Source organism: Etheostoma spectabile, chromosome 9, assembly GCF_008692095.1.
Source record: "Etheostoma spectabile isolate EspeVRDwgs_2016 chromosome 9, UIUC_Espe_1.0, whole genome shotgun sequence".
NCBI classification, from domain to species: Eukaryota; Metazoa; Chordata; class Actinopteri; order Perciformes; family Percidae; genus Etheostoma; species Etheostoma spectabile.
This window is the reverse complement of record NC_045741.1, coordinates 10,912,174-10,931,473: the sequence shown is the minus strand read 5'-3', so window position 1 is coordinate 10,931,473 and position 19,300 is coordinate 10,912,174. Positions and strand designations below refer to the sequence as shown.

The 19,300-nt window shown below is 39.8% G+C and overlaps 1 protein-coding gene across 3 annotated transcripts in view; it reads left to right on the top strand.

Moving 5' to 3' along the window:
* Window positions 1-1,950: 1,950 nt before the first annotated feature.
* Window positions 1,951-19,300, top strand: part of LOC116695823 (contactin-associated protein-like 4) — a 91,486-nt gene continuing 74,136 nt past the window's right edge. For all 3 annotated transcript variants that reach the window (XR_004333563.1, XM_032526307.1, XM_032526306.1), the window contains exons 1-2: window positions 1,951-2,390; window positions 16,792-16,902. Coding sequence is in view for 2 of the 3 variants with exons in the window: in XM_032526307.1 (XP_032382198.1) it covers window positions 2,306-2,390; window positions 16,792-16,902 (196 nt within the window). In the remaining variant the exon portion in view is untranslated. The remainder of the gene's footprint in view (window positions 2,391-16,791; window positions 16,903-19,300) is intronic.

Genomic DNA, 19,300 nt, shown 5'->3' with positions numbered 1-19,300 from the left:
GTCGCTTACAAAATACGCCGTGTTCATTGCCGTTCACGGTCTACTATAGGAAAAATAGCCAGCTAATACTCATGCCGTCATGTTGACAGAAGTTGGGGGGGGTTTTAGGTACTGCATGATATGCCTGTGCCCAAATAGCAGTGCTTTGGCTGTAGCCCACTTCCACCCAATGTAGTCCCAAGTCAACTGCTTCGGAAATCGTCTGGTCTTAATCTACATTTCTATTCGTACTCGTGAATACGCAGGGCACAAGAAGTAATTACGTTTTGATTTTGTTGTTATTGGGTCACTTTTACTTACGACATGTTAAACGGCGACATAGGATTCCATTTACTATGTTAAGCTAAGACAGCAGCAGCGCTGCCGGACTAATTCATGCACTGAGACAAAAATGTTTGCCCACCTACATAAATAAAGAAGAGAGACGGCGAATAGGCCTAACCTTGTTTTAACAAACGGTGGCATATTCCTTTAATGACATCCAATAGGAAAAAGTGTGCACTTGAGATCTTTCAAATAGTTTGTTGGTGGATATATATCTGAAGGTAATTAAGGTGACAACCAGATGCTAGCTAACAATAAGTAACGTTAGCCTAATTTGCTTTCCACATTTGGTCAGCTACTCATGAGATTGTGTGGATGTCGTAACGATAGAATTACTCAATCAATCGTAGAGTTAGTATGTAATTTAATGTTGAGTTTGTTTTAGTTGCCGTGCAGGACGCAGTGTATGAACTAAAACACAAACTGTAGTTGACTAACACTGGAAATGCTAACAAACACGACAGAAGGCTGTTTTTGCTGAGATTTCACATTCATATGCTGACGCTTCTCTGTGCTCCCCTTAAATTTGTTTAACACTTGGAAGTACAATTTTGGAAGTATTTTCGGGCATCACGACTAATTCAGATGCAAATTGTGGTCCAATATGCAACTTGGACAAGTGTGACGTGAAAACACTGAAAATGGACTTTACAGTGAAGTAGATATCATTTTAAGGTGTGTGTGTGTGTGTGTGTGTGTGTGTGTGTGTGTGTGTGTGTGTGTGTGTGTGTGTGTGTGTGTGTGTGTGTGTGTGTGTGTGTGTGTGTGTGTGTGTGTGTGTGTGTGTGTGTGTGTGTGTGTGTGTGTGTGTGTGTGTGTGTGTGTGTGTGTGTGTGTGTGTGTGTGTGTGTGTGTGTGTGTGTGTGTGTGTGTGTGTGTGTGGAGTTAAGAGCCTAAATTGGAGACAAGCATAAATTCTTATCCCAAGCCGAGGTCTTAAAACATGACTGCAGGGGATATTTTAAAAGTGGACTTCCAGAAATTGATGTGATCCTGTGCTTGCTTAGTTTTATTTGATGTCTCAATCATGTTCGTTTGAAAAGCTTGGCCTACCAGGAAGAAGTCCCAGAGGTCCATGGGGCCATGGGTGGCCCCTGGGCTTAACCTGCAGGTTTCAAATGCAAAACGACCACTATTTTAACTCGGTTGGGTGTCTTGCTTCTGGATAGGCACGGGGGACTTTTACATGTGGCTTTTTAATAACTCACAACTACATTAAGAGTTAAAATGAGATACAATTCCTTTATTGTCATTGCTCTCACCTACAATGAGATTCAGGTGCACTACCTAACACAGTGCTCAAAAATATCCTTTAAACATGCATTAAATATGCCTAATCAAAACATTTCATATTCACACACACGTGCTCACATACACATGCGTGTTATAAGTTTAAGAGTAAAAACGTTTTGTGTGTAGCACCATATGTAATGTTAAATAAAATATAACTCAGTTGTGTCCGAAAGGTCTTGGATTTCAGTGCAGAGCTCAGTGTGTTGATGGCTTTAGGGTATAACTCATTAGTGTGGTCCGTGCTCTGATGGACCTGTATCTCTTCCCCGAGGGGAGGAGTTCAAACAGTTCAGTTAAACAGCAAGCCACGTGCTCTCCCTGCGCTGTAGTGAAACCAGTCCTGGGACTCAGGAACTATTTCTGAGCTTCTTCAGCATCTCAGTGTAGGAGGCGGTGCGCTGGACTCGGACCCACCGCAGTCTCGTGAAAACACTCCCTCGTCTTTTCCTCGTTCCTTCTTTTTCCTCTCCATCACTTGGCAGGGTAGGCGGTGTGAGAGCATCCTCCTCCCCCCCGACTGGGTACCGGCCGGTCCCTCGTGGCAGGCAGCAGGGCTACTGCAGCGCAGCGCACCGGAGCGGAGCCAGAGGAGACAACCTTAGAGGAGACGAGGAGGAGGAGGAGGACGGACAGACTGTCTCCCCTCCGACTGGTGGGATTAAACTCTGCAGCATCCCGTCGCGTCAACATGCCTTTGGGGAGTAAAAGCATCGCCGGGATTACTGCGCTGATCGGCTCGCTGCTGCTTGGCTCCTGTGGGACAGGTGGAGAAGGTGAGCGGCTCTGTGCGCTTCCTCAGTAGGAATATACCCACCACGGTTTATTCTCTCTAGACTGTAGGTATAGGCTACTGACCAACAGTTAGGGGGGCATGCTGAATTTGGCTGGTTGATACCATGTGGCTTTTGATACTTTAAACTGATAAAGATGAAATTGTGTTTTTTTTCATTCTTTGTCTTGATAGCTAATAACAAAATGGAATTGGTCAAACTTGATAAGGGTTACTTTCCATAAAGCTAGAATGAATCCAAATAACTGAGATATTTTTCAATATCTCTATTGATTAATCAAGAGAATCCAAACTCAGATATTTTAGGGCTGTAATGAGGGGTTATTTACTAATATTCTCCAGTAATCATGTCAAATGTAAATTTCCCAAAGTCCAAGAGGACGCCTTCAAATTTCCTGTTTTGTCCGACCAACAGTCCAAAAACAACCAAAGAGCTTCAGTTTTGATGGCAATCCGAGAAAAAATGATCCTCACATTGGAGAAGCTGCACTTTTGGTAATTTTTGCTTGAAAATGATTTCAACAATTGTCAAAGCAGTACATCTAATGATTCATAGACTAAGTGTTTCCAGCTCTAGCCTATATTCCTATGAAAAAATCATGCCATTTTACCACTCTTCATTTTAAGTTCTCACTTTTAATTATTTCTAAATAAATGCATGCAGCATAAAAGAAGGAAGTTAAGGCAGCAGCTGCCTGCCAGTCGATTATGATCTGCGCCGCGACCCTTTTCTACACTTCAGGAAGAAGTCCTACTGTAGCTCATGCTGTTTATTCTGTGAATTTAGCGAATTAAACAGTTGGCTGGGTGTGAGCCGACCACCGCAGGGGCTTGTAGTTGAAAGGGAGCTCACATCCTCTGGAGATTTTACGCCTGTCAAGTTTTTAGAGAGTAAATCCCACAAGTTGTGTTCTTAGCTTTTTTTTTTTCCTGCGCTTGATTTTTCCTCATGAGAGAAAGAGAGAGGAAGAGAGACTGTGGTCTTTCTATAGAGATGAGGGAGAGTTGCACAGGAGGATGCTGCTGCTGCTGCTGCTGCTGCTGCTGCTGCTGCTGCTTCAGCACCGGTTTTGTAGGCTACCAAACAGGTTTCATAAAATATCCTAAAAAATAGGTTCTTGAGTAGACGGAATATTTCAGAAGAGAAAAAGTTGCTGATTTATTGGCTATGGGAGAAGACCATTTTTTAAGGAATGGGAGAATTTGTGTGAGAAATGGATCTCCTATCCACCATCGTTGTTAAGTCCCTGAGTGCAAATATATGCTGTCTCAGGAGGTTTTCATGAATAGTTCCAGTAGCTGCACTCTTGAAGTTGTCGGTCTGATGAACGTTCCTCCGTACTGTAATTATACGGTACTCTCTTGAAATGATGCTGTAAATAAGGTCATCATTTTCCTGTCATCAATCCCTGTAGGCAGCGCAACGACAAAAAACTCACTAATGAGCCTTTTCTCCACTGATTGGTGGTGCTGGGCATGGATGGGAGATAGGAGGGATGTATGCATTAATAGACATTGTAGTTCTTAAGCTGCATTGTTTCTCTGGGAAGATGCAGCCGTAAAAAGGAACAAACGAATGAGTGGTATCAATAGGAATGAAATGATCCCAAATCCTGGATGAAATGGGTACATCGTCTGTGCTGGCTCAAACACAACAATTTCCAGGAGACAAATCACAAACCTGAGACTTTACTGTATCACTCCACTGTCGTTCAGATATGTTGCTCTGCAGCAAACTGCCTTATCAGTCAGAGCGTTTATCATCCACTTAATGACCTGATTTCTATCCAGATTATGCCTCCTAAGCAATGAAAAGGTTTCAGCTCAGTAACCATCATTCATCCTGTTTTGTACATGAAGGACAGCAGGTTTCTGTCATTCTTCATCTTTAGCAATACTCTCTCTGTCTTTTTCTTTTGATATACATTTTATGTTGCGCTCTCACTCCCTTACACACCAATTTATACTTAAGCGGCCAGGATGGTTCGTCACAGGTTGGACAAACAACTTAAGCTGTCATTTCTATGGTGGGTATTGTCAACTAATCGTCTTCTTATCATCATCACCATCAATAACAATTTCTCGGGAAAACAATCCTTACCTTCTTCCTCCCTTCAACTTCAACTTTATCAACGTTAAGGGGGGAAATGTGTCTTGCATGCTCTCCTCTTAAGTTTTGTTTCATTTTGCAGTTTCCATCAGTATTACTTCACCACAGGCAGTGTACAGGCAGAGAAATTGATTTTACATTTTTCTAAAACATTACAGAAACACAACTTTTGCGTTCATTTTGATGTATTGCACTGGGGGAAGCAGCATGGTGTCTTCAGGGGTCTTTCAACTCTCATATGGCTAAGACTGTTTGGTATATGCGCTTGATTATTTAACTAGCTGAGGCTGAGGAGGGGAGCATTAGGGTGCTGTTATTTTCTCAGACTGCTGGAAATGCATCTCCTGCTGTCCACCGCCAGACAGAGAATAAGTTGGTAAAAAAATGCTGGGAGACGAGTTGATTTGAATTTGGACCTAGCTCCCTGCTTCATATGCGAACAGCCCTGTCTCATCAGAATTTATTACTTTTCAATGAGGTGGTGGTGTGCACTGAGAGAACATAAACCTCTGAATAAAATCAATTTGGTGGGAATGTGTGAGACATTTTCTCTGCAAAACCCCGCTGTCCTTTATGCTTCATGAGACGACGGCGTCTTGGAGAACCACCATGAAGAAAGAGTAAAGCAGTAGGGGATATATCGCCCCGTCCTTCTTTTTTCTAGAGTGCCATTTATGAAAATGTGTTTAGTAAAAGTGGAGCCATGAAGAGGTTTTGATTAAGTCAAGGTTGCATAAAGGTGGCAGCGACTAGTGGTGTGAGCCTGGAGCTGCCAGTCATGAATCTAGATTGATTAATCCATGGACAAGTAGTTAAGCGATAAAAGTGACAGAGAACTGCAGTCCATCCATCTGCCTTTGTGACCTGAGGGATTTTGTGTTTGTCCAAGGCCAACTCCCCGGTGGATGTCTGCCTCCCTAAAAACAGACCCATTCATCAAATGGCCCTGTCATTATCTCAGATGACTTTTTATTGGTCTGACAATCAGCCACATTCTGCTGAGGTCACTATTCACTGTCACTTTCTAAAGCAGGAGCAAAGTAGAGACTGTGGGCAACAGCTATTAAAACCCTGCTGTGTGTTAATGATGTGACACGTTGATATACTGTGAATTTATCTCCTTTTTTTCTGACAGCCTGTCGGGCTTTGTGCGACACCAAAACACAATGACAGTTGATATCCTACTCATAAAAATTGTATTGCATTTTTTTTTTTGCTTTTTGAAAAAGCAAAGATGGTAAGTAAGAAATAAGGAATTCAATTAGGAAAATGTGTTCTTTACTTTTAGACTTATTTATATCATGTTATGTATTTTGATCTCTGATGCATTAAAGGGTGGCTATGCAGTTTTGGCCATTTCGCTTTTTCCTCGCAGGTTTCTCTAAACAGCTCGCCCTACAGCTTTGGAATAGATATTTGCTCTTCTCTTAACTTGTGTCTGCCTCCTTGCTCAGTCAGTCTGACGTTTCCTCTTTCTATGTTCCTCTGTCAATGCATTCCTAGCTTTCTCGGTTCCTGAATGGGTGTATGCGTGCAGTGCCGTGAAGCCATTTGTTACATCGCGAGACCTGATATCACAAGATACTTCCTGACCTTGCCTGTAGAAACTCGAAAAAAGTCATAAAACCATTCCAATGGCTCTGCAGCTTTTCAGTTAAGGTAAATTAAGCTAAAAAAACGCGTTGTTCCCCTTTAACACTTTATAGTTGAATGTGTTTTTGTGATTATGTCTACAATCCTTATCTGTAACTTAACTGCAGTAGTAATAATAGCTGTGAGATGAGTATAGTAAAAAGTGCAATAGATTTTTCTGAGATGTAGAAGTACAAAGTTGCATAGAACTAAAATATTAAAAGTACAGCAAAGCAAAAGTACCTCAAAATTGAACCTACGTACAGTACCTAAGCTACTCTCCACCACTTCAAAAAACAAGTGTGTAGTTCAGAAGCACTGAGTGCCCCCAAAGGTAATATGCTAATATATACTGTATATTGATGTGGACATGTTACATAACTTTTGTCATAAACCTTTGTAAGATGTAATGGAAAATTGAGAAATGAGTCTCACCACAAAGTTCACTTTGGTGTTGTGGAGCTTTCAGTCATATTACATACTCAGATGAATCAGCAGATGGAGTTTTCCCCCAGGTTATGTCGTTGTAGATGAGCACTTTAAGGACTTCTGTTCCACGTGGGCTCAATGAAGTTCCAAAAGTGTAAACGTTCATGTCAACTTGGCATATTAAATCTGCTGATGAAGATCATGTGATATGATGACATGTTAAAAATACAAAATGGACCTTGAATGATTCTTCTTTCAATTGCTCAAGGTCCAGATTTACCTTTACAATAGTAAATGTATACATTTCCTGCTAAACGCTTCAATTTTGCTTTTATTCTGAAGGCCAGTTATTTGTTATTTGTACATGCTTTGACTATACAAATGACAACATGTAAATAGGAACATCTTGGCGTTATTTTATCACTTATTGGGAGCAGTAGGCTAGTTGGAACCAGTTACCTCCATGATCTGTGGTGAGCTAGGCTAGCGGTGGGTGCGTCAGACAGAGTTATAGCACGCACGGAGATGAGAAGGGTGTGTATGGACTTATCTAACTCTGGGGGAGATGGTGAATAAGCTAAAGTCCCAATACATTTCTCGCTATCCCCTTTTCAAGAACAGAAAACAAATCTGCCTTGATTAGTGTACATTGTAGGGGTTATCAAACTGGTTTTGAATATCTCAAATACCAAAAAGTTTTAGGATTTTTTTATTAACTGAAGAAGATTAATGGGATCCTTCCACCAAATGTAATGATCAAAATAACAGTGGACAATGCCAAGCCCAAGCCAAACACTGGAAGTAAAACAAGAGATGTATAATTTAAAGTACTACAGTACAGCTGGAGTTTGTAGAAGAGGGAATGCACACAAAAAGAAGTGGAGTTTGGTTCATTGCCCTCTGTCTTACCATGCAATGACACTCCAAACTCCTTCTCTCATTTCACCCATCAGTAGGTTTTTGTGTGTGTGTGTGTGTGTGTGTGTGTGTGTGTGTGTGTGTGTGTGTGTGTGTGTGTGTGTGTGTGTGTGTGTGTGTGTGTGTGTGTGTGTGTGTGTGTGTGTGTGTGTGTGTGTGTGTGTGTGTGTGTGTGGGGGTGGGGGTGTGTGTGTGGGGGTGTGTGTGTGTGATGTCATATTAATCCGTCTGACTCCCCTCACACAGCTGCAGCTCTCTTTATGCTGAAACACAAGTTTCAGCATAAAAGTTATCTTATTCTATATCAAGGTACTTCCCTGCCAGCGGGGTGAAATTACTGTAACATGTTTTCTTTCTTTTTTTATGCAATTGCTTTTTTTTTTATAAAAAACCTGCTGTTGTGAAATACGTTAAGTGCTTTATTTGAAGACAGTGTCACTTTCTCATGCATGGCAACGATCATGATCTGCGAGCAGAATTAAATTCATACAGTAGGAGATGTATCAGCACCTCAGTTCTTTTAGGCGTTTTCAATGTTAAATGGGTTATCACGATGGAATCATCTAATGTTTGGTAATCCATATGTTTATCTAATTTCTTTGTCTCAACTGTTAGACTAATCTAGTAACAAAGCAAAGTAGCACATTGCAGCACATTTCTATACATTTCTATAGATGTCATGTGGCTGTAACATACTTTTTTAAATTCATGCTGAAAACTGCAGTCATATTTTTTCTGCTTGGTCTGCTTGCTATTTTCCTTTCTACCAGATTTTCTAGTACTAAAACTACAAGCATGGCGCTTTATCGTAAAAAAAGGTGAACAGTGTTACAATGTAGTTTTATTTATCAGCGTTTACTGGGCAAATATGAAACTTAATTTAAAAACTGCATAACAATGTTGCTTAACCACAAACTGCCAAAATAAGACTCACGTTGTAAAAAGTTAATTTAAAAAAAAACAATTGTTCTACAATGTAGTTACTGCAAGCCTTGTGCTACAGATCCTCCCTCATTTCTCACATTCTCAGTCAATTAAAGAGCAAATTAACATCAGATTAGCTATAATTAATCGTAACCTGCTGCTTTGACCTTCGTCCTTTTTGATTAAATGGCCTTTATATTTGTCGTCTTGAGGAGTGGAGTGGTGCAGTAGGAGCAGGCCCTGTTAAAATAGGAAACATAACCATCAGGAGACTTACTCTTGGACTGATTCTGGTCTGCCCCCCCCCTCCCCCCATTGGGAAAAAAAGCTTTAAGTAATGACACTGATCTTCTGCTCACCCTAAACAAGCCACCATTAAATTAATACTATTTCTGTAGGTCATAACCCCATTTTCTTACGGTAATATTTTACATCCGACCGGCTTAAAGTCTGGTTATATTACATATGACCAACCACAATGATGACCAAAACTACAAAAATTGATTGACAGAAAAATACAAAATACACGTTTGCCAAATTGTTAATTCCATAAAAAGACATGCTTGAATCGTCACTGGAGCAGCCAGTTGGTTTTAGAAGTGACATTATTAGCAAAACATATAGAGATGACCGGTGTGAAGTTAAGGGGTTTCAGCTGATTGTAAAGGTAGTGTGGCTTTGTTATAGAGCCACAAAGTATAGAGGGAGGATGTCGGAGTGGAGGGGTGGCTCAACAAATCAGCAAAAACTTAACTTTGGTTTCCTTTAAAGACTGCAGTCTTTCCCCAACCTTAACCAAGACGCTCCTATTTTAACCATGATGGCAAAGGTCTCCTCCCCTAAACAAAGTAGTTATTTATCCAAACCATGTGTTATGTTTCATTTTGCAGGTCAATTATATCATATTTTGTAGTTTAATTAGGAAGACTTGTTGCAATTTACCCACCAAGCTATGTAGCTTAAAGGTTAAGTCAAGCACAGATTCTTTTCTCAACTGAAAAAAGGCGTTGCTTTGCTGTATCGTTAAAAACATTGCTTTAGAAAATTTTTGTATGACATTTGAGTATGACAATTTGTAGTGTTTTTTTTTTTAATTGTTTTTAGCAAAGTCACTTAATGTCCTCAATGAGAAAAAAGTGCCATTCAATTTCTTGTCCCTATTTTGAAATGTAAATATCATCCATTAATAAAATGCTCATCACATACTCCATGTAGTATCCACCCCTGGGTCCATTAGTCGAAGTGATGTAACCCGCAGCAATTCTTTTAAATCTGCATAAGACGGACATATTTCATTGTGAATGATTTTTGAATCTCTCTTCTCATTACTGACGTGTTTAGCAGTCATTTTATTTTTTTGCTTGTCTTAGCACTCGGCATGTGTGCTCATGTTATGAGGTTTAAACCTCGCAGACTCCAGATAAATGTTTTAATTGCTGCTTTGTTACACTGCCGTTTTCTTTTGATCATTTTAATTCTGCTCATTAGGTCCGCCTCCCATGGAGCCACATATTAATGCAGTTAGCACGGAAGAAATTACAGCATTTTTTTCATGCCATTTCACAGAGAAAAAGTAGTTCATTGTGTTGCCGAGAACAGCACCTACAAGTGCATTGTGTGATTTTCTAACAGGGGAGGTCTTAGATGGTGAGAGTCAGCAGAATTACGGGGCCTGCCTGGTGTGTCACCAACAGACAGATGATGGGCTGGAAATGACGAACGACTATTTCTCTCATTGTTAGCAGTCAGACCGGCACCAGTGTGTCTCATTTAAGCTGTCAGGCTCCAGTCTGCAGCATTTACATCAGTCTCAGCCAAACTGCTTGACTGCAATTTTGGATGACTCATCAAAATGCTTTTAGTTGACACCTCAAAAGTCCAATAGAAAGGCACAAACTGAGTTCATAAGTAAAGTTAATTTACTTATAAAGGCTTTTGGAAACCTGCTATCAATCAGAGCTGAATTGTAGTACATAATGGGCTTAATTTGGTCTGTTTTAGAGCAAACTATAAACTTTGAGTAATGGTTTCTTAGAACCAAGATTAGAGTTGCAGCCATGCTCGAGGCTCAATAAAACCATAATGTTCATTGTATAGAAACCAAAGTGTTTGACAGTTGAGGTCCTTTTCTTTGGATCGACGTGTTGGTCTATCGGGTCGATCTTTCCAACACTTTGGTTCAGACTCAACACATTTTTGATAAATTGCCATGAAATTTTGTACAGAGATTACTGTTCCCCAGAGGTAGAAACCCATTGACTTTGGTGATCCTCTGACTTGTCCTCTAGCACCATGAGGTTAAAATGTGGATTTACTTTAAAATGGGTTCTTCTGAAATTTAATACACACATCCATGGTCCCCAGAGGATGAATTGTAAAATAGTTTTTGGTTTATTTATTTATTTGATCAGGACAATGCACATGAATTAACATTTCTGTAAATGCGCCAGTGTTAGCCAGTCGGCTAATTTTCCACTGTTGTCCTAGTTACCCAGCATGCATGTCTTTATGGTGGGAAGAAACCGGAGCACCCCGAGGAAACCCGCACAAACACGGGGAGAACATGCCACCTGGATTGGAACCTTCTTCTTCTTTAGAACCTTCTTGCTTGGATCATCATCTGGTGCCATCATCAGTTCAACATTTCAGTTCGTGCAATACTTTGGTTTATAATCAAATACCTGCAAAATGGATGCCAGGTATTTAAATGTAGTACTTTGTGTTCAGTGCTAATTATCAAATGTTAGCTTGCTAACATGCTAAACTAAGACAGTGAACAGTTCTTAACATTATAACCTGCAAAACACCACTAAGTTAATGCTGTCTCTGTGTATGTTAAAATGCTGAAGTTAGCATTTAGCACCTTTGTGCCTAAGTATAACCTCACAGAGCTGCTAGCATGGCTGTAGTTTAGTTGCAATGTAAGTGGGACATACAGTCTTTATTTTTCTGAACAATTTAGCATGAACATGTTATATTATTTATAGTACTAGTTGTCATTTCTGTACAGTTTAAACATTGTTGGGTCTCAACACACTTTCTGGTCATGTCCTTCCCCTTTCTTTCTTTAGACCCTTTTAATGTCTGTCACCATCTCAAAAACCTAGACATACTACCTGTCTAAAATGAACTCTTATTGTCTATATCCATTATTGTGACAACATTTCATAAATTTGATTCCAAGTCCTAATGGGTATGTTTTTGAGTTATGGTAGTAAATTCAAGTTTGAATTTTTTTTTTAGTGTTACCTCCTAAAGTTAGAAATGTTGCTGAGTGATGCAGTGGGAGTCTGTGCTCTTGTGCACATTTTAATTATCAGCAGTGTTTCCAACAATGTATAATTTCTTTGTGCCTTTGTCTTTGGGTGAGAGGTTTGTAAAGACAAAAACACACAAGCGCAGCTTTTATCCACTACTGTTACATTCGATGTGTGTGTGTGTGTGGGTGTGGGTGTGTGTGTGGGGGGGTGTGGGTGTGGGTGTGGGTGTGGGTGTGGGTGTGAGAGAGCAACAAGTCAACACTGAACTCTTTTACCTTTTAGTTTGTTGAAGTGATGGATGTTACTCATCAGTATTCAGTCTCTTTGGATCTGATGTCTCTCTGGGCACAAAAATGGTAAACTGGGTGATATACTGCAGATGGATGGACTTTCTCTTTCTCTCTCCGTCTCTCTCTCTCTCTCTCGCTCTTGCACCTTTAACCCTGTGCCTCAAGCTCAAAAGACACCAGCCGCATCTCAGTGTTGTCATTTGACTTGCATCAGTTGATGCTACAAACAAACAGATTAAGTGGTTGCAATAGTAGTCTAGAAGTCTACCAAATTAAACTACAAAATATTTGGTAATTGACCTGCAGAGTGCAATACTTACATGTCCTTACAACCCTTTGTGACATATTAGGTTTCTGTAAATGCGGTCTGTATTATATTGAATCCCTTACTGCTATCAGTCTACAGCATTCTGTCAAGAACTAAGTAAATAAACTGTGCATTCTTTGTAGCTCTGTTTTAGAAATGCTTTGTAGATCCATGTATCTTTGTCTGACAAAGCCCTGGTCGCTGGCTGACAGTTCAGGAGCCTTTTGCCTTAATTTTTCTCTCAGCTTTCTGTATCTGTATTTTCTCAAAGTCACCTTTTAAATGTTACTTCACCTCGGTAAAATCAGCCTCGCCTGTTTAAACACCTCTGCTTCTTCTAACCACCTATTCTTGCCTATGCAGTGCTCTCATGACACATTATCCTCCTAATGTCATACAGCACTCATTTCACCTCTCAACACTATTTCATCTGTTTTGGTGCAACGCTATAATCCACAGCTTGCTCTGTGGCTTTGTCAGCTTCAGACCTGGCTGGATAGGGATGGAGAAACAGCATTATGAAAGGTGTTAGGATCAAATGATATCTACAGTTTACAGGTTGTTTTCTTTAAAGGTCCAGTGTGTAACTTGTTTAGTTGTTCATTATCAAAATCTGTTTTGCCCTTTTACAAACTTGTCCTTTTTCATGAATATGCACCACCCCCATCAATTCCAAGTATGAACTTGAAATTTTACATATTCATTTGCAACTTTGAAACAGTTAAGTTGGTTTGGGACATACAGGATATACGGCTCTACCTTTGGCGTTTTTGCTGTCACATGATAAACTCACAGGTGCTGCTAATGCTGCTAATGGGTATCGTCACTTACCAGCCCCAGCAACTTTGAAGAAGGAAACATGGAGGACCACACGTATACCATATCCAAATTTCCGAAACAGGAGTCTTCTTCGCCCAGAAAAAGAAAACAGATATTGAAAAGAGCAAGAGACCGGCTTTTTGAATGCTATCGTAGCTGTAATACGTACTTTGAACTGTGTGGCGTGAGAGAGTTGATTGCGATATAGGATCTCAATGCTAGATTGGAGAAATTTCTACCCATTGGACCATTGGAATCAGGAGTGTTTTTTTTTTTAAACTTTGATTCATTTTAAATGAATCAAAATAATGATCTCTGATAGATCCTAATAGCAAACGGTCAATAGACATTCTTTTTAGCTAACATACGTACATCAGTATTCTAAAACTAAAAGCCAAACCGGACTGTTGCATTTTATCCTTTTTTCTATCTGAAATCAAATGGAAACATTAACCAAAGGTTTAAAAAATTGAGAACTGACACATGCATACCAATTAACAAACACATCAGGGGTGAGCAGAGGAGGTAATAGCAAGAGATGATGGTTCAAAGATTTTCCAATATATTATTGTGCACTACCACACAAAGCCGTGAGTTTCCTGCAGATATCTTTCTGTCTGAAGATGCAGCAAATGGTCTGAGCTTGAATGGAAATGCACAAAAAAACTCTGAAGTGTCTGCGGAGACATGGGGAAATAGACTGGGTAGACTACAATATGACAGGCTATTCAGAACTGTCAACAGCCTGTGGTTTATAGTCTCAAGTAATGAAAATCCCTCTGTGATTGAAATGAAGTACAATAATGTTGACAAAGTAATCTCAGCTCAAGCCTTGTTGTTGGAGAATGGAGACAGGACGTGACACTTCTGAATGGGTTGTAAATAATTGGAACTAGCTCTCTTCTCAGTGGTGGAAAACAACATTCACTAAAAAAAGAAATTTCAAACACTTATGCAGTTATTATGGAAACATGTGGACATTTGATAATTAGTGAATAATCAGGTGTTCTGGGGAAAATGCTCGCCCGTGGACATGGCAAATCAAGTCCCTGCTCCTGTTTAAAGGACTCTTTAGCAGGGTAGATCTGGCAGATGTAGATTTTCTACTGAACAGGTGGCTTCCTACTTTTCATGTAAACTATTGTATGTCTTGAATTGGCCCTTACAGCCTGCAAAAATGTATTTTAAAGATGGCAATATTAATGTGTTTTTAATATTAACAACACATACAATACAAAACCAAATGGCTAATTAAATGCTTGTCTAGAAAGATGTCTTTAGGGCTTTTCTAAAAGTTTCCACAGAATCCAAGGCTCACAAGGCTTAAGGGAGAGAGTTCCAGTTTCCAGAAAAAAAACAATCATCTCTTGTTTTAAAACGTGTTCTGGGAACAGTTAAAAGGTCTTGGCCTGAAGACCTCAGAGAGCGTCCAGAAGTGTGTGCGTGCAAAACATCCTGGATGTAAGAGGGAGCTTGACCATGCAAGGCTCTATAAGTAATGATTACAATTTTAAAATGCACTCTAAAACCAATCGGTAGCCAATGAAGAGCCTCAAGCACGGGAGTAATGTGCGATCTCCTGCTGGTCTTAGACATAAGTCTTGCTGCTGCATTCTGTACAACTTGCAGTTTGTCCAAGGATGATTTATTTAAACAAGTGTACAGAACATTGCAATAATCCAAACAAGAAGAAATAAAAGCATGAATAAGCATTTCCATCTCTTTTATTAGAAACCACCGATCTGATCTTAGCAATGTTCCTGAGATGGAAAAAAAACAGGAACTAACCTCAGATTTCACATGAGTGTTAAAACACATAGAATGTCAAAAATGACACCCCGATTTTGCAGATTACAGTCAGAGAATGATAGAGCATCAAGGGCCTGCCTAATATTGTGGCAAAAATCATCAGCTCAGTTTTTTCTGAATTTTGTTGCAAAAACTTGTCTGCCATCCAATTGTTCATGGAGGCTAAGCAATTGTGCAACAAGGACTGTTTGTCTAGCCTATCAGGGCTAAAAGGTAACATCAAACACAGATACTTGAATGTCAATCAATGCAAGTCAAGACTTGGACAAATCAAATGAAGAATAAGTTTATACTGCTAACAGACAGTCTTCGGATGATTATGAAAACAAGTCAATGAAAAGGTCATCACAAATGTACAAAAATAAACAATACAAGTAAAGTGTGCATTTTAACATTATACTACAATTACTACCAATAGTGTATTGCACTCTTAGTAGTTATACTGGCGTTGTTTATCTGCATCATAATAAAGAATCAGACTGTGGCTACACAGAAAAATACTCCTTGTAAATACATGTCAAGCATTATGTTGATATATTTAACACCATTACCTTCCTGCAACTATAACACAGCAGCGTACTGAATACTGAACAGAGATTCTGTTTGATAATGCTTAACATTGTCACATTTATGCCTTTCATTTTGATACTTCAGGGTTTGCAATTTACTGTAACTTTCTGCTTCTATAGGTCCCAGTAGAAGCACTATTTGCCATGGGGTTGTTTGTTGGTGCATGACTGTACCGTGTATTATACTTACTGGCTGCTGTTCAATAGTCTTTTTTTGCTTAGTAATTTTCCTAACAGAGTGAAATTACCCAGAAGTATCAAAGTGGCAGCCATGATAAGAGCTGGTGGAATTCTCTATATCTGCGGAAAAGTGCTTTAATGCTTTCTTTCTTATCGCCTTCAGCATAAGTCCTGGACCATACTTGCCGCAGCAACATTTAAAGTGACTCACCATTCAGCTAATAAAGAACACAAAAAATATCTTGCATATATTTTCCAATTACTTCATATGAGTATAGTAAAATATGATGAACATATGATTATTTTAATTTCAAACTTGGTGATGAAGTAATATTTTTTTAGTGGGTTTTCCACATTAATAATAGCCTGCATGAAACGGTTTGCACCTTTGGAACATTTTAGTTTCACGTCAATAACATCCGTCGTTCACATAATAAGGTAGCCTAGTGTAAGTGCAGTTGGATTCTATTAGCAGCGCAGTTGTCTTATCCTGAGTCCTTGCATGCATTTTCCTTCACATCTTTCCTAAATCTCATAACGTTTTTTCATCAAGATCAAGGAAAAGTGTTTATGAATAAAACATAATTTTCTTGTTTATTTGATTGCAGCCACTGTTCATTGGTCACTAATTCATAGACAATTTGTACTCAACTTTTAACTCCAATTCCTACCCTTGACATTTATAAAAATCAAAGTGTGTGAGGCATGAAAAGGTCTCTGTTGACTTTCCTCTCACTCTGAAACCTAGTTGTCTTATCTGTTCTGGGTACTTGAGAGTAGTGATGACTGAATGAAGCTCCATGAACCAGTGTTTTTATTTTCAGAGCCCACTAGATGGCGCTCTTGGTTTTAAGAGAAAGTCCTAACTTTGCACTTCAGTAAATGCTCAACCAATTGTTGAACAAAGAGCGCCATCTAGTGGGCTCAGAAAATAAAAACGCTGGTTTACAAAGCTTCATTTGACCATCACTACTTGAGAGAGCTTTAAGTTTAAAATTTTTAGAAGAATTCTTACTTGCTTCTTTCAGTCTGCTTACCACCAACGCTACAGTCACACTGCAACATAGTGATCCATAGGTTCAATGACACAATCAATGATTCTAAAAAAAAATATTCTTCTTTGTGATTGGTTAACAGAGGTATGTGACAGCCCACTGGTGGCCAATCTGCCGCCGTCATCATTCAGGAGCTCCTCCCAGCTAACCAGCAGCCATGGGCCGGTCTTTGCTAAGGTCAACAGGAGAGAAGGTGAGGAATCATTCTTTACTATGTCCATTGTCCAACTTAAATATTTTACGACTTGCGGTGGTGGCACTTTTCAAGGCAGATATATTGTCAAAAATAATCACTGAGCTGATCCAGACATTGACCATAGTACCTATTTTCCTTGGTGCAGGATGTTGTTTCAGTGTCTCATATTTAAAGCTACACTAGAAAGCTTTACACCTTGGCAAACCCGAGTGTTTTAGGTTTTAAAGGTTTGAGGGACTTTATCACCCAGAATTCATTACTCAGAGTTAATCTAGCAGTAAAATCCTTTGACATAAATGTTGTCTAATATTATAAAAGAAAGTGGGGACAATTATGATGTTCAGTCAGTGTTGGTGAATCCAGGTTTTACCCTGGAAAGGAGCTCTCTCACTGCAGTTTATTAGGCTATTTTCTGTTTGACTTGAATTGAAGCATCTTGACCAGTCAGAGACACACCTCCAACTCATATCATGCACTTTAACTTCAAAGGTGCAAAATGTAGGCTAATACTGAGAGGAAGTGTTTAAAACAGTTACTGCAGTAAAGTTCAAAATACTGGAGAGAGTCTTCTCCCCCACCCCCTCGTCCCCAGACTTGAAGTTCACATTGGTTGCCAGGCTGAGACCGCAGCAATCTACCACAATGTTACAAAATGCTTGTCTCACATAGCCAGACATTACTTCACAGCACAGCAGAGTGGCTAACGTTTGATTCTGGATATACTGACAGTCATAAAAGCCTGTGGTTATGCACAGCTCTGCACCCAACTGACAGACACACTATGTCTTAGAATTACGGTAGCAACCACTAACAACACAACAACGTCGCCGTCCTCTCCACCCGACGGACAGACACACTTACTCAGTGTAAAATTACGTTAGCACACAACAGAAACACTTCCTCTGCTGAACGGGCTACACGTTGTAAACAGCCATGACACGCTTGCCTGGTCCTCCGGTAACGTTAGCAGTTAGCTGGGTTAGCATGGCGCGTTAGCCAGGATCAGTCAGGTTTACTTTACTGGCGGTGTCTCAATTGTTTTGGCAAGTACTCTCGCTATATAATTCAATGTGAGTACACAAGCTAATTGTTTACCTGTTACGTGTAGCTTACCTGTTCAAGAGGAAATTGGCCAACCCAGCATCCTTTTGGGCTATAAGCTGTCTCCATCTTTCAAATACATCTCCACTATTTACTCAGAGTTTGTTATTTGCTCTGGTCACGTAATGTTAGAAACATGCCATTTTTTTAGTTTGGATAGTGATGGAGGGTAAGGAGATCAGCAATGTATAAAGGGGCCAATCCATGTAATGCCTTAAAAACAAGTAACCTTACCTTACAATGGATTTTTTATTTGACCGGCAACAATAGACCACTCAGTAGATTGTTTACTTTGGAGACAAACGTTCAGGAGATTTTAGTCCCCTTTTTCATCTTTGTATCTCTTCTTTGTGCTCATTTAGTACATCCAACTCAATATCAGAGTCACACAACAGTTAAACCAACATCAGTGTGACTGTGTTTTTTCCTTGTGTGTAAATATTGCATTTCAAATGCTAGCGTGTTTTTTCAAAACTCTTCACTTTTCTAATTAAGCCTCACAGTTCAGATGCGATGAAAACACAACTGTTGATTTGTAAAATTATATTTAAGTTTAGTTCCTCTGATCTCATGGTTCTTGGAACTATGTGGTCGAAAAGGGATAAGGGATGTAAGAAGTTCCTCTTAGCTCAAGGTCCGTGGTGAGCACTTTCCTATGCCCTTTTCCTGTTACAGCTGCGACCATTTCCATTTCTTCACAGTTGTGTTTCAAAGCATAAAAAGTGAGGGGTCTGGGGGGCCGATTCTCCATAAAAAGTTTAGACTTGCACTGCTCGAAACCTTATGCACTCGGTTAGTTGTTGACATCAACTGTCAAGAAGCACCTTCATGCCAGTGAAATGTTGGGAGCAGACGGAAGAAAGAGCAAAGTCCCTCGACTGAATCGCCCTCTTTTTAGTGAAATACATTATTTTCTTTTCAGTGGTGCATTTCAGTGCAGGAGGGAGTCTTTGCCTCTCTACAGGACGCAGAGCACCAAACATCAAAGGCAAACCTCAGCTGGATTCATACATTCTAAGAGAGACAGCACCTCTGTGGAGGCAAGGGATAGAGAGAGGGAGGCAGAGATAAATACAAAGATAGATAGATTAAAAGGACAGCCGTTACTGCCAACCATCTGTATTGTATATTGAAATGCATTGGGATTTTATTAGACTAGTACATCAAAAACTCTCCACAGGGCCACCTCCCCTATAAACCAGAGTTATCATTCACCCACCACAATGAAAGTTGAAGAGGGATCGCTATACTGGAAGGGGAGAAAGGGGGGGGGGTCTTTGTGAGGGGCTATCAT